Source organism: Chionomys nivalis, chromosome 2 (assembly GCF_950005125.1).
Source record: "Chionomys nivalis chromosome 2, mChiNiv1.1, whole genome shotgun sequence".
Taxonomy (NCBI): Eukaryota; Metazoa; Chordata; class Mammalia; order Rodentia; family Cricetidae; genus Chionomys; species Chionomys nivalis.
The window spans coordinates 34,890,841-34,906,313 of record NC_080087.1 but is presented as its reverse complement, the minus strand read 5'-3'; the positions used below and the strand labels follow the sequence as shown (position 1 = coordinate 34,906,313).

The 15,473-nt window shown below is 39.6% G+C and overlaps 1 protein-coding gene and 1 pseudogene across 1 annotated transcript; one reads left to right on the top strand and one right to left on the bottom strand.

The window, feature by feature from the left end:
* Window positions 1-10,631: 10,631 nt before the first annotated feature.
* On the bottom strand, window positions 10,632-11,270 carry LOC130867560 (trace amine-associated receptor 7a-like; annotated as a pseudogene).
* Window positions 11,271-14,396: 3,126 nt separating this feature from the next.
* Window positions 14,397-15,473, top strand: LOC130869984 (trace amine-associated receptor 7a). Its single transcript, XM_057762521.1, has one exon. The coding sequence runs from the start codon at window positions 14,397-14,399 to the stop codon at window positions 15,471-15,473; it is 1,077 nt and encodes a 358-aa protein (XP_057618504.1).

Below are 15,473 nucleotides of genomic sequence, written 5' to 3'. Positions count from 1 at the left end.
GAAGTCTATTCCAAATTTCCTCTGAAAGAGAAATGCTGAATGTATAATTGCTAATTGATTTTCTTTTCTTAAATTATTTGCTCCCTAATCTAGTCAGCCTTCATTATTGCATGAATGCTGCTTAAGTCTAATTTAATTTTTTCTCTATTTCTTCACATCTCAAAATCATCAATCTATTCTGTAACAAACCTTTGAATCCCACTTTTTATTAGGATTCTCATCCTCATTTAACTCACCTATGGTAATACCCCAAGCACCTTTAACCCTCAGGAAAGCAGCCTAATGATGTCAAATACAGTGTGTCCTTAGGACTGAATCCCCATGGTGTAAGGTGAGGTAGGTGAGAGCTCATCAGTAAGGATGTTGTTTATGCTACAACCAAGTCTCCTTCTCACTTGCTAGTGAGCTGATCTTACTGTTTAATGTATGTCTATGTGATTCCCTTCCCAACAGAACTTTACTCAGAAGTGGAAACTTTATTCATTTATTAAAAATAAACTTTCCCCTTCATGAGAAATTTTATCAATGATTCTTATATTGAAAGTGATCAAATTTTCTGATAAAGGTTCTTTCTTCTCTCAGGCATTTGTCCATATTGAAGAAACAAGGGGCAGAGTCATGAGAGCAACTTCTTTTCTCCATGATCAGCTTTAATATTTTTGACTTAGTCAAGTTAGGGTATGGACTTCAAGTATTTGCTCACAAAATTAAGCAAGGTGTCTAGTATCCCAAACAGAAGTATCTTCTCTTTGTTCTTTGATTTGACAGGATCATTAGAAAGATACTGTAAAACTCAAATATGGAAAGAATCTTCAGAGTGTTGGGTCACAATGCATATTTCTATTTAACTTTGGAAATGTTTCCTCTCTCAAAAAAAAAGTGTTACAAGATCTGCCTAAGCTCTGCAAAGCTTTTTTTGTTCAAAGTCTGGACATTGTTATACTGGATTGGGGGTGGGGTGGGGGATTAAGCTGTAAATTATATTTTAAATACTTCACATTAAAATTTATCTAAAGATTTTTTTAAATAAAATTTTGCTTTCATCAATACATATAGACATGAATTTTCCCTGTAATTTAATGGTAGTCAATGTGGAATTATATATTTCATAATAATGATATTAATAACAACAATAATATTATAGAAAATAGATTTTTCTTATTTGTCTACTGTAACAACAAAAATGTAATATGCCTTGAATTACATTTATGGTTCTATTAAAAATAAGACCACACTTTCAAGGCAGGGAGCTCACCAGTAAAAAAGTGCTGGCAGTACACATGTAGGGATGGGAATCTGAATCCTCAGAACCCTAATAAATACCTGGTAGACATGGTTGCTCACCTGTCATTCTGGTGCTCAGAAGGAAGAGCCAGTGATTCACACAGCAAGTGGGCTAGCTAGAACAATAGTATTGGCAAGCTATGAATTCAGTTAAGAGACCTTACCTCTTGATATTAAGTGATATTAATGACCAGTGGTTGCTGACTCCTGTTGTTATTATTCTTTTTTGGAAGTAGAGTTTGTGTGTTTCCCTTCTTTGAGTTGTGCTGGTGAAGGGTTGCTAGATGTCTGAGTTATTGTAGGCAGTGTTGGCAATGTTGGATTCCTTGAGTTGTGATTTTCCTTTTATTACTTTCTGTAAGGCTGGATTTGTGGCTACATATTGTTTAAATTTGTTCTTATCCTGGAATATTTTGTTTTCTCTATTGATAGTGAATGATAGCTTGGCTGGGTATAGCAGTCTGGGCTTGCATCCATGGTCTCTTAGTTTCTGCAGTACCTCTGTCCAGGACCTTCTGGCTTTCATGGTTTCCATAGAGAAGTCCGGTGTAAGTCTGATAGGTTTACCTTTATATGTTACTTGACCTTTTTCCTTTGCAGCTCTTAATATTCTTTCTTTAATCTGTATGTTTTGTGTTTTGATTAAAGACCTCAATATCAGTCTGAACACACTGAACCTGATAGAAGAGAAAGTGGAAAGTACTCTACAACACATGGGCACAGAAGACCACTTCCTACATATAACCCCAGCAGCACAGACATTAAGGGCAACATTGAATAAATGAGACCTCCTGAAACTGAGAAGCTTCTGTAAAGCAAAGGACACTGTCACTAAGACAAAAAGGCAACCCACTGACTGGGAGAAGATCTTCACCAACCCCACAATAGACAAAGGTCTGATCTCCAAAATATATAAAGAACTCAAGAAACTAGACTTTAAAATGCTAATTAACCCAATTAAAAAATGGGGCACTGAACTGAACAAAGAATTCTCAACAGAAGAAATTCAAATGGCCAAAAGACACTTAAGGTTATGGTCAACCTCCTTAGCAATAAGGGAAATGCAAATCAAAACAACTTTGTGATACCATCTTACACCTGTCAGAATGGCTAAAATCAAAACACCAATGATAGCCTTTGCTGAAGAGGATGTGGAGTAAGGGGTACACTCATCCATTGCTGGTGGGAATGCAAACTTGTGCAACCACTTTGGAAAGCAGTGTGGTGGTTTCTCAGGAAATTTGGGATCAACCTACCCCAGGACCCAGCAATACCACTCTTGAAAATATACCCAAGAGATGCCTTATCATACTACAAAAGTATTTGTTCAACTATGTTCATAGCAGCATTATTTGTAATAACCATAACCTGGAAACAACCTAGATGCCTTTCAATGGAAGAATGGATGAAGAAAGTGTGGAATATATACATATTAGAGTACTACTCGGCGGTAAAAACAATGACATCTTGAATTTTGCATGCAAATGGATGGAAATAGAAAACACTATCCTGAGTGAGGTAACCCAGACCCAAAAAGATGAACATGGGATGTATTCACTCCTAATTGGTTTCTAGCCATAAATAAAGGACATTGAGCCTATAATTTGTGACCCTAGAGAAGCTAAATAAGAAGGTGAACCCAAAGAAAAACATATAGTTATCCTCCTGGATATTGGGAGTACACAAGATTGCTGGGCAAAAAATGGGAACTGGGGGGTGGGGTAGGAAGGGGGAGAGGGGAGTTGGGGAGAGAAAAGTGAGAAGGGGAGGATGGGGAGAGCTTGGAAGAATGGGATGGTTGGGACAAAGGAAGGGTGGATATGGGAGCAGGGGAGTCTATATCTTAATTAAGGGAGCTATTTTGGGCTTGGCAAGAGTCTTGACTCTAGAGTGGTTCCCAGGAGTCCAGGGAGATGTCCCCCAGCTAGGTTCTTGGGCAGCTGAGGAGAGAGAGCCTGAAATGGCCCGATCCTATAGCCATACTAATGAATATCTTGCATATCACCATAGAACCTTCATCTGGCGATGGATAGAGATAGAGACAGAGACCCACATTAGAGCACTGGAATGAGCTCCCAAGGTCCAAATGAGGAGCAGAAGGAGGGAGAACATGAGCAAGGAAGTCAGGACCACGAAGGGTGCACCCACCCACTGAGATCTAATGGGAGCTCACCAAGGCCAGCTGGACTGGGACTGAAAAAGCATGGGATAAAACCGGACTCTCTGAACATGGCGGACAATGAGTGCTGCTGAGAAGCCAAGGACAATGGCACTGGGTCTTGATCCTACTGCATGAACTGGCTTTGTGGGAGCCTAGCCTGTTTGGATGCTCACATTCCTAGACCTGTATGGAGGGGGAGGACCTTGGACTTCCCACAGGGTGGGGAACCTTGACTGCTCTTTGGACTGGAGAGGGAGAGGGAGGGGAGTGGGGGTGGTGAGTGGGGGGAGGGGGGGTAAAGGGAAGCGGGGAGGAGGCTGAAATTTTTAATAATAATAATAAAAAAAAGACCTTGCCTCAAAGAACACGGGAAGAGTGTGGAGGCTCAAAGAGGCCAAAGGTCAGTGAAAGACCCCCGAAGGATGTCTTTCTTCTGGAGAGACCCCCTACCCAAGGATCAGTCGAGAGACCACTCGTGCGGATGCAAACAGCAAGAGGATTTTTATTCTGTCATGACAGGGTCCCTCAGGTTCGGGATATGAAGGACATCCACAACTGTTACAGCCCATCTTTTAAAGCAAAAAGCCACAGAGACAAGGGGGGGGGGACACCTGTCCAACTTATTGGATTGGCTTATTCAAAGAGGCTATTACCAATAATTAGCTGGAGAGTGATTGCCAGATCAGATGAGGTAAAGGGAAACTTTTGAAGGTCACTTTGCCCCTTCCCAGGGACTAAGTCAAAACATCAGTAACTGAGTCAACACCTAAGGGTTATCATGCCCCTATTCAGGGAGATGGAAAGTTTTCAACATCTCAGTACGTGCAATACTGTTATGTCCTTGGTTCCCAGGGGAGGTGGGGAAGTACTGAGAGTCATCAGAAATGACTTTAGATTTTTTTTAAAGTTTTACATTTTCTTAGGGTTGAGGGGGCTTACAAATGCATTTAGAGTCTTTCAGTCAGAGAGTTTGCAACTTGTTTTTAGTTCATTCCAGTTTATTATACTCCTAACACAAAGGTCCCACCTAGGTGTAAAACAGAGTTCTGCTCTTTCAAGGCTATTGTCAACAGGTGTGGCTAGTTGCCAGATCTCGCAACTGAAATAGGAAAGTAGTTGGTTCCTGCCTAAAACAAAAGTCTAAGGATCCAACTAAGTTCCAGTTCCCTTTATGGAAATAACTTGGAATTCCACCCAGGGAGTGATTTACCTACAGAGTGTTTGGTCTAGCGCCTGAGTCAAGGGCATGAGTGGTGAATGTAGCCCCTGAGTTTCAATTTGTATGTTAATGCAGTCTTTTGTTTTACTCCTACCTTTTGGGGTCAAGGGTATATTAATCAGTTGGAAATTAAACACATGTGAGTTTTCATTACTCACTGAAAAATTCCCTCCTGATATTATTCTATATGTTTAGCGTCTCTGTATTCTTTACTATATTTCTAAATTCCCATGCCACCACTCTGGAGAAAGGTATTTTTGTTGAGGTTGGCCCCCGACAGGAGAGAAATTGGAGAAGCTGCCCACTGTCACCTACAGGCTATCATATGCACATGCACACATGTGGACATTTATAAACATGATAAATACAGTGATTATAAATTTTAAGTTTTCTGTTTAATTGTAAACTGTTCATTGTATTGTTGGATATATTTTGCCTAATCTTTATAATTTTAGGAGTTTTTATTTAGTTTAAACTGTTTGGATTTTAGATTGCACAGTATCATCTTTTATTACGCATTTCAGGAGTGGTGTATTCCCTCACCCACATGGTGGTTCACAGCTCTCATTAAGACTAGTACCAGGGAATCTGGTACCTTCTTCTGATCTCCATGGATACTAAATATGCAAGTGGTGGAGAGACATACAGGCAAGCAAAACACTCACATAAAAAGAATAGATATGCTTCAACTGTAAGTTTTCTGCAGCCAATCTTCTCTCCTCCCCTTTTGGTAAAGCCCTCAACTGTTACTCTCCATGAGCACTGAAAATTTGGATTTCTTTCAACTTCACTGTAAAACTTCAGGCCCTGAGTATTGCCACCCTTTATTCCAGTGGGAGACAAGCGACAGCACATAATGTTTGGTTTGAGGAAGATAAACGTCTTTCATCATGTTCAGTTTACTACAGCCTTTTCTGTTTCTACCCCAAAGGGAGGAGAAAAGGGTAGATTAAAAGGGATGAATTACTTTTATAAGCAATTTCATCTGCTCTTAGCCTTCACTAGCCAATCTCTGTGTTTCAAGCCTCTAATCATAATGGCCTAATCTTAAATACTCTATGGGAAGCATAATAGTCCCCAATTACAAATGGCTTTCATTAAGCTATCTTCCCATGGCTACAGTTCTCTTGTGGAATTCATTGGCTCTTCACCTTCCATGATCTCTCTGTGCCATGTGGAACTAACACTTACTTGTTACACGGCAGAGAGGGCTAGTGTAGACTTCTCCCAATTACTCAAATTACCTCCCTCATTTTATCTTCTTTCTGCTCTAAGTCTAAGCAAACAGTGCTAGTTAAGGAATATTACTAAATAAGGAGACAAAAATAGGAGCTAAAGCTCAAACCCTCTTGTTGGTACCCTCTTCAGAGGCAGCAGCTCTGTAGACATCATGACCTTATGAAAATCCCGTAAAGTTTCCTGTCATGAGCAGACTGCCAGGAGGGACTGTGAGAGATCCACTGGAAAATTTCAGCACATGTCCTGGGGTTGCGGTTGGGGCACAGGATTCTCCCAATGCAATTGGGTGTGAGCCATATCACATTCAGAGATACACTCATATCATCCCTGCTACCATCACCCCACATGACTGCTAGGCATGGGGAATATTATTTTTCTATATCAATATTCTCTTTGTTTCATCTTTTTCAACTCTGGACAGGGAGTGGGTTTATAAAGAGAGGGAGTAGAGAGGCTGAAAAATAAGCGACACCATTTTCTGATCTGGAGCTGGATGGCATGGGTAGGAAAGACAATTGCTAAATTGCACATGAATTTGAAGTTTAAGTTAAATTATATTTTGGATAAACTTTTAAATCCATAGGTTAAGTATTAGACTGTAGAACCTATCTAGTAGATTTATCAAAGATTCTGGAAGACAGACAAAGTGATAAAGCCACTTTGTGTTTTTGGTAGACCAAGTTTAGACTAAAATAAAACTAGAGACACATTTGACTTGTCAGGTTTCATGGTACAACTAGAGGTAAGGAAGAATTTGGTAATTAAATTCTGTTCCTTTTTAAAATAACTTTAATATTCCATAGTATGCCATCACTTGTTTTAAAATATCTCATTTATTTATTGAATATAAATAACAACTGATACTCAAATGCTTCTTGAATACATCCTAAATTCTTGTATTTGGACTTACATTATTGAAATTTAACCTTATTGTAGTGTAATGTTCAACAACATGTAATCACTTGATTCCTGAGTTCATATTCAAATTCAAATTCCAAAACCAGAAAAGCAAGACACAGGCAGTGACCAACCAGAATCTACATTATTCTGAGGGTGGAGCAAGGCCCTAAGATGGCATCAGCTTCCGGAACATGTGGCACCATGAGAAGTATGGAGGAAGGAGTAAGATCTCATGGGGGCCCAAGACATAGGTGTTTTCTAATATGTAATGGGGCAATTCCACATTTCAATAATCGAATGGTTGAATCACTATACTACCTAAACATTACAATAACAAAATGCAAAGTTTCACTTACATTATTACTAAATTCTCACTGAACTGCTCTAATACATAGACTTGAAAGATGAAAATCAGAAGTGGTCAAATTGATGGGAAAAATAAAATAGCACACACATACATACATATATACATACTCCCACACACATACACACACACATATATATATGAATCATCCTACACACATATAAATATGAACATGTATATGTACATAAAAGCACATGTATAAATATTGGCTTTAATTACAGTTTTCTTGAGGAAAATCATATTTTCTCTTGATAATTATGTGAAACTTATGTGTTCCATAATTTTTGCTCTTAACAACTTGGTCTACTTCTTTGTGATGGGAGGAACATTTAGGAGCACACAACTTGCTTGCTCCCTGAAACCTAGGTGGTGCATCACATCTGGTTGTGATGACTTTAGACGTGGGACTTGACCTCTTCTCACCTAAGTATGCTCAAGAACAAAGGAAGTCTTACTTGTTCTACCAGATTGTGCTTAAGAATAATGAGCTGTTGTAATTAAAACAGTTCCCAGCACAAAATAAACGTCCCATAAAATCACACACAGACTTCAGAAACCATAAGTTCCCTCCCTGCTGTCTGCTTCCAGTTCCAGAGTCAGCATGTCTGCCACTGGGTTCCAAGCTGTCTCATGTAGAAACCATAATAGATTCTAGACCACTTAGCCATAGAAGACGCCTTCATGGTCACATGTAGCTTAAGCTTTATTGTGTGCTTAGAATCGGAATGATTACTGCTTGGAAAACTTTTCCCAAATTCTATTGTGTTTAAATACGCTTATAATAAACCACCATGTTTCAAACTCCCTAAATTGATGCAGGTTGACACAATCAATCTGAACTGAGTTTTTATTCTCACCTCTTCATTTGCCTGCCTGCTATGACGCCTGCAGTGATCCAATCTGCTGTGATAAAATACCATAAGCAAAGCAACTTCGGGAAGAAACAGTTTATTTCAGCCTATATTACACTACCAGGAAGCAAACCATCACAGAGGGAATTCAGGACAGGAAATCAAACAAGGCAGGAATTTGGAGGCCAGAGGTAATGCCGAGGTCAGGGAGGAGTGCTGTTTACTGGCTAGATCAACATGGCTTGCTCAGTCTGCTTCCTTATAGAACTCAGGACCACCAGCCCATGGGTAGAACCATTCACAATGGACTGGGCCATTCCCCATCAATTACTAATTAAGAAAATGCCCTGCAGCCTGAGCATATGGAGGCATTTTTGCAAATGAGGTTCTATCCTTGTAAATAACTCTAGACATAAAAACTAGATAGCACAAAGGGCTACTAAAAAAGGATTTTTTTTCTTTGAAAATACTGAATTAAATATTAGAGTTACTTTTGAATGCTGACATGTTGGAGGAGGCTGCTTGTTTCATTCCCAGCTGCTCAGCCCCGAAATAATCACACAGAAACCTTATTATTTAAATCACTGATTGGCCCATTAGCTCTATCTCCTTATTGGCTAACTCTTACATATTAATTTAACCCATCTCCACTAATCTGTGTATCGCAGCATGACAGTGACTTACCAGCAAAGTTTCAGCATGTCTGACTCTGGCAGCAGCTCCATGGTGTCTTCCTGACTCTGCCCTTCTTTCTCCCAGCATTCAGCCTACCTTTCCCTGCATATCTAACTTCTGTCTTGCTATAGGTCCAAAGCAATATCTTTATTCATTAATGGTAATCACAGCACACAGAGGGGACTCCCACATCACAGACATTTACAGTATGCATTAATTACTGTAAAGCTTTTGTTTATGTACATATTCACTCAAGTGAAGAAGGAATCTTGTTCTAAGGCTGCAGGAAAAGTCACCGAAACAGCTGAAGTCAAAAGAAACTGCTGAAGTTTAATATCTGAACTGAAGAGCTATGAGCAGAGGACATTAAGGAGCCTGAGGAGCCTTTAGTCATCTGTCAATCACACAAAAACAGACTTCCTCATATACATTAAAATAAGAAACAAATACAAAAAAAAAAGTGTGGTAGCTTAGCCTGTAACCACAATGTTCTGGAAGCAAAGGCAGGGGAATTGCTTGGAGTTACAATATAGGTTAGTTTGAACTATAGAGAAACTGTCTCAAATAAAAATCAGATATAGTACCATCTCCAATGGAAATCTTTATCAATTTAAAATATAATAAAAGACTGTAATCATTAATAATAAGTATCCATGGTGAAAGTCAATGTAGAAATTAGGAAAAAAATAGCAAGTAAGAACATTTCAATATGTATCCATAACTTTGGCAAATACCTTATTTTTCTATTGTATGTATGGACTTTTTTCTTGCACATATGTCTGTACACCATGTGCTTGTCATACGTGCAGAGACCAGAGTTACAGATGGGGCTAGAGACATCAATGACTCTGAGCTGTCATGGAATTTCTTCCGGAAGGGCAGCCAGTGCTCTGAACTGCAGAACTCTTGTCCAAGCCCCAAGGCTTAGCATTTTATAATTTCTTGTCTGAAACATGCTACTCTAGAATAAGGTATACAATTTGTCCTCTGCTGTACAGTGCCCTCTAGATTATTATTAAGCTATTCATCTGTAAAACACCTAGTTGGCATTATCCAAGATATTTTTATGGTACATTCAGACTTTTGGAGGGCTTTAGAAATACATCAGTGGATCCTTATGAAAATGTGTTTTTCAGACTCAGGGTGACTGCATAGTTTGCCCTTTATCTTAGTGGTTTCTTTTTCTGAATACATTATTAATTTGACTCATGTATATTTTTGAACACTTCTATAAACCTATAAAAATCTAACAAAATAAGAGAATAAGTTAATTTATAAATCACATTGCAAAAAGAATAACCAAATCCTTGAATTCAACAAATAATAACTTGTAAACCTTTGAGTTGTGGCCATTTCTCTGTGGGTTTGTTCCCTAAAAGCAGGTCACTGGACAGAAGTTACTATTTGTGAAACGTTTTTTTCTCTTGGCAAACAATGGAGCAGGTGTTACTTAATACACAAACTTCTTGTTTTATTTTTTTCTGACCTCAAAAATCACATTTTTAAAAGTATAAATCTGGGCCTCAGAGAGTAGAAAATGACACGCACACCTTCTCTGAGGAAGATACAGCCCATAAGGGTCTCTTCATGTTGTTTACGTAGAAATATACTACTAAGGGATTTGATGACTATATATTCAAAAATGAGGCTTAGAAAGTTTAGCAAAAGCTAAGAATTTTAGAAAGGCAGGAAAAGGGGTTACAGTAAGCAAAGCAATAGAAATCATCACAAAACACAGGAGAAAATGGTTAGATCTAGGGTCATCCGATACCATTACAAATAAAGACTAAGCTTACATTTATTGAAAAAATCATAGCCAAATGTAAGTATTTTGGTCGGAGCTGAAACATAATTCTTTCTACAGAATCAGGTTAGGCCCTCAATCTTCCCGTTAATGTTCACTGTGAATCTCTTGTCAGTCTCCAATAAACCACGAATCTACTCAGGAAACAAGTTGGTGGCTGAGGAATTCTCTCTCAAGATTCTGCCAGTTACAATCAGTTTGATGGCTTTTCGAAACCAAGGATAAAAGAAAGCATAAATCAAAGGGTTCATGGCTGAGTTGTAGTAAGCAATCCACACTAGGATTTCATACACATACATGGGAGTGATGAACCCTAGGAAGGCATCAATGATGGAGTCAATGAAGTATGGCAGCCATGACAGGAGAAAGGCTGCCACTGCGATCCCCAGGGTTTTGGCTGCCTTCCTCTCTCTCCTGGCCCCTCTGTCCTTGTAGCTGTCTGATGCCTTGGCAGTCTGGTCGCTCATTCTCTCAATCTTCTGAGCCTGCTGTTTAGCAATGAGGAAGATCTTAGAGTAGACAGTTATCATTATGAGTGTGGGGATAAAAAAGATAAAAGAAAATTGATGAAGACCCAGCTCTGATTCACTGCAAGTTGACAGCCTCCCACACAGGTGAGGGCAGTCACTAGATCCTTCAGCCCAGATTCATTCGCCCCTTAAGTAAAAGCTATGGATGATGGGCAGGATCCAGGAGAAGACGATGCACTTGCCAGAAGCAGATGCAGGACAGATTTCAACTGTCAGGATTTTTTTTTTTCTTTCTGTGAACATTCATGAGCTTCTCAACTTTCTGTTTTTCTGGTAAGATAAACGGTATCTGTAGTGTTCATGACGTAATTCGATATAGTCAGTTAGCAGTGTGGTGACAGCTGCTGGGCTTAGCCTCCACACTACAGTGAGGCGCTCAGAGATCCCAGGACCCAACCTGGTGCTCACACAACCAGGGAAGGCTTTTATCTCCATCAGCAAGAGTGAGCACGACATTTTTGCCTTTCCATGCCTGGCTTATTTTGCCAAATCTGCTGTCTTTCATTTCGTCCATTTTCTTGTAAATGATAGAATTTCGTTTTAATAGTTGAACAGCACACCAGTGTGAATGAGCACAGTGTTTTAACATCTACCCATTTGTTAATAGACACCTTGGTAAATTCAATATCATGGCTTTTGAGAATAGAGCTGTAAAGAACATGGGAACCCAGGTGTTTCTTTTGTTTGTTGGTTTCATTTTCTCAGGCATACCCCTAGGGTCTGTATGGCCATATCATACCTTAGTTCTATTCTTCAGTTTATTTTCAGTTTTTTTAATCACATATATTTATTGGTTTGTTTGTTTCTTCTGGCGGGAGCCTGACTTGTGCATTTGCTGTGGTGTGTATGGCAGTCCGAGGCAACCCTCAGGAGTCAGTTCTCTCCCACCATGTGGTTCCCAGGCATCATTCTCAAGCTGTCTGGCTTGGTAAATGTGTTTAGTCAACGAGCAGCTCGTCAGCCCCATTCATTAGTTTTTAAAGAGATTTCTTACCGATTCCCATGACTCTTATAGTCTATTTTCTCACCAAGCATTTATAAGGATCTCTTTTCTCTACAGTTTTTCCTGTATTAGTTCTTTTATTTTATTTTATTATTATTTTCTTTCTTTTTTGTATTAACCATTCTCCCTGGGTAACAGGTTTCTCATTTAGCTGTGGTTTGAACTACCCTGATGTTTCAGAATGTGCACTTTTCTTGAGTAATTATTAGCCATTTATATTTAATCTTCTGAGAAGTGTTGGTTTAGTTCGCACATTGATTGATTGATTACTTGTTTCATTTTCTTTCTTTCTTTCTTCCTTCCTTCCTTCCTTCCTTCCTTCCTTCCTTCCTTCCTTCCTTCCTTCCTTCCTCCCTTCCGTCCTTTCTTCCTTTAAGCCAAATGTACCACACATCTGGCTTAAACCATTTCTTTTAAAGATTTATTTAATTTTTAGTTTTATGTGTTTCCCTTTGGGGTATCTGAAGGCTCAAAAAGAATGGCCTAATGAAGGGAGCTATGAGACAAAGGAGATATCAAAATCAAAGTTACAATGTCTAATCAGCTAAATGAAGAGAAAAATTCAATCAGTAAAATGAAAGAAGATAAAAATTGTGTGACGCAGGGTGAAATTTCTGAGTGGGGCTGCACGTGATTAACAATCGCTTGTATGCACTCCAACCCTGACACAGGCAGCAAAGAATGGGAGCTTAATGGACATAGAACAAAGATGGCTGAGATAGTTGGGGAATTAGCTAGGAAAGAGACACACTGAGCTGAGTGGGGGTACTCGTCAAAGATTCTTACATCTCTGTAGCATCTGCTCTTCCTGGAACCCACGAAAACTAAGCAGAAAATGGTGTTTTAATGGGACACTTTCAAGTAGCAATTGAGAGCTTACTAAATTACATTAAAGCACCTGTCAAAAATACTGCACCTATGCTTAGCTTGACTTAAGAAAACCGAATCTTGAACAAAATATTAACATTACAAAATATAAACAGGTTTTGGGGTACTTGTCATAGAAATGGAAAGTAAGGAAATGAATAATTGTTTGAAATTATGACCTATATAAATTGCACATCATCCCTGAGATGTATAGTAAAAGCAATGGCATCTAAAATTCATAAAATTAAAACTAAACAACGCTCCTAAAATCCTAATCTGTAGGCAAAGTATCTCCAATAATAAAATGGAGAGTTCGTAAGTAAACAGAGAGTGAGAAAATATTTATCATTATGATTAGATGTGTTTGAATGTCCACGTGTGTGCACATGCATGTGGAAGTCTGTAGAGACACTGAGAGTCTTCTCCACTTGCTCTCTCCTTCTTTGATGGATGCCTCTCAGTTGAACCCATAGCTTGCCAATGCTACCATTCTAGTTAGCCCACTTGCTATGGAAATCAACTGTGTCTTCCTTCTGAGCCCTGGAATTATAGGTGGGCAGCCATGTCTACCAGGCATTTATTAGGCTTCTGAGGATCCAAGCTCACACCCTGACATGTGTACTGCCAGCACTTTGTAGACTGGGCCACTCCCTGCCGCTTCTTCCACATTTGATTAATACATTACATTTCCAAAGAATCCATTAAACCAAATGAAGGACACGGAGAAGAAACTTCTGTTTCTTGTAATAGCCTTTTGCTGCTTTCCCTGACCTCACTTTCCCAATCGAGAAATATTAAAGCTAAACCTGAAGAACAACTAAGGTTTTCAAGATTCTGCACCATATTTCTCTAAGACAGACCAATGCCTGAAGGGAGAAAATATCTTTACGAAGGGATTTTTGTACCTTTCAACATGAGGACTATGGATAAAATTTCTCACAAGGGAAAAAAACGAGCTCTAATAAATGAACAAAGCATCAAATGCTGTGCAAAGTTCTGTTGCAGCAGGTATCACATTCACCTACATCATACATAAAGGTCAGCTGCCACCAGCAAATTAGAAGGGGAATAGTTTGGTTGTGGCATAAACAACACACTTACTAACAAGCTGCTACCTGCCTATACTTACACCATAGGGATTCAGTCCTAGGGACACGCTGCATTTGACATCATTAGGCTGCTTTCCTGAGGGTTAAATGTGCGTAGGGCATTGCATAGGCTAATCAAAAACAATGGCATTGCTAATAAAAGGTGGAATTGAAATGTGTGTCACAGAATAGACTCATGCTTTGAGATGTGAGAATAGATTAAGCAGAGATAATATTTAAAATAGACTTAAAGAGCATTCACGTAATAGGGAAGGTTGGCTCTGAATTAGGAAGGAGATAATTTTAGAGAATGTAAATCTGAATTGATGTCAAAACCTGGTGCATATATGTACAGGAAAAGAGAACTATAAGTTCTGCATTTTTTTTCTGAGGATTTTTAGAATAGCATAAATGGCTACAGATGATGACAGTTTTGACTGGGATCAATTCAGAATCATGACTGAAGCTCCGGTCCCTCCCACATCAGTCCTGCTGTGCTATGAGAACCTGAACGGATCCTGCATCAGGAACCCATACTCCCCAGGCCCTCGCCTCATCCTCTATGCAGTCTTTGGCTTTGGGGCTGTGCTAGCTGTGTGTGGAAACCTTCTGGTGATGATGTCAATTCTCCACTTCAGGCAGCTGCACTCCCCTGCCAACTTTCTGGTGGCGTCCCTGGCCTGTGCTGACTTCTTGGTGGGATTGACCGTAATGCCCTTCAGCACAGTGAGGTCCGTGGAGAGCTGCTGGTACTTTGGGGACACTTACTGTAAATTTCATTCTTGTTTTGAAGGGTCATTCTGTTATTCTTCCATCTTCCACTTGTGCTTCATCTCTGTGGATAGATATATTGCTGTCAGTGACCCCCTCACCTACCCCACCAGATTCACAGCTTCTGTTTCTGGCAAGTGCATTGCCTTCTCCTGGCTCCTGTCTGTTACCTATAGTTTTTCTCTCCTTTACACAGGAGCAAATGAAGCTGGGCTGGAGGATCTAGTGACTGCCCTCACCTGTGTGGGAGGCTGTCAAATTGCAGTGAATCAGAGCTGGGTCTTCATCAATTTTCTATTATTTTTTATCCCCACACTCATAATGATAACTGTCTACTCTAAGATCTTCCTCATTGCTAAACAGCAGGCTCAGAAGATTGAGAGAATGAGCGACCAGACTGCCAAGGCATCAGACAGCTACAAGGACAGAGTGGCCAAGAGAGAGAGGAAAGCAGCCAAAACCCTGGGGATCGCAGTGGCAGCCTTTCTCCTGTCATGGCTGCCATACTTCATTGACTCCATCATTGATGCCTTCCTAGGGTTCATCACTCCCACGTATGTGTATGAAATCCTAGTATGGATCGCTTACTACAACTCAGCCATGAACCCTTTGATTTATGCTTTCTTTTATCCGTGGTTTCGAAAAGCCATCAAACTGATTGTCACTGGCGGAATCTTGAGAGAGAACTCCTCAACCACCAACTTGTTTCCTGAGTAG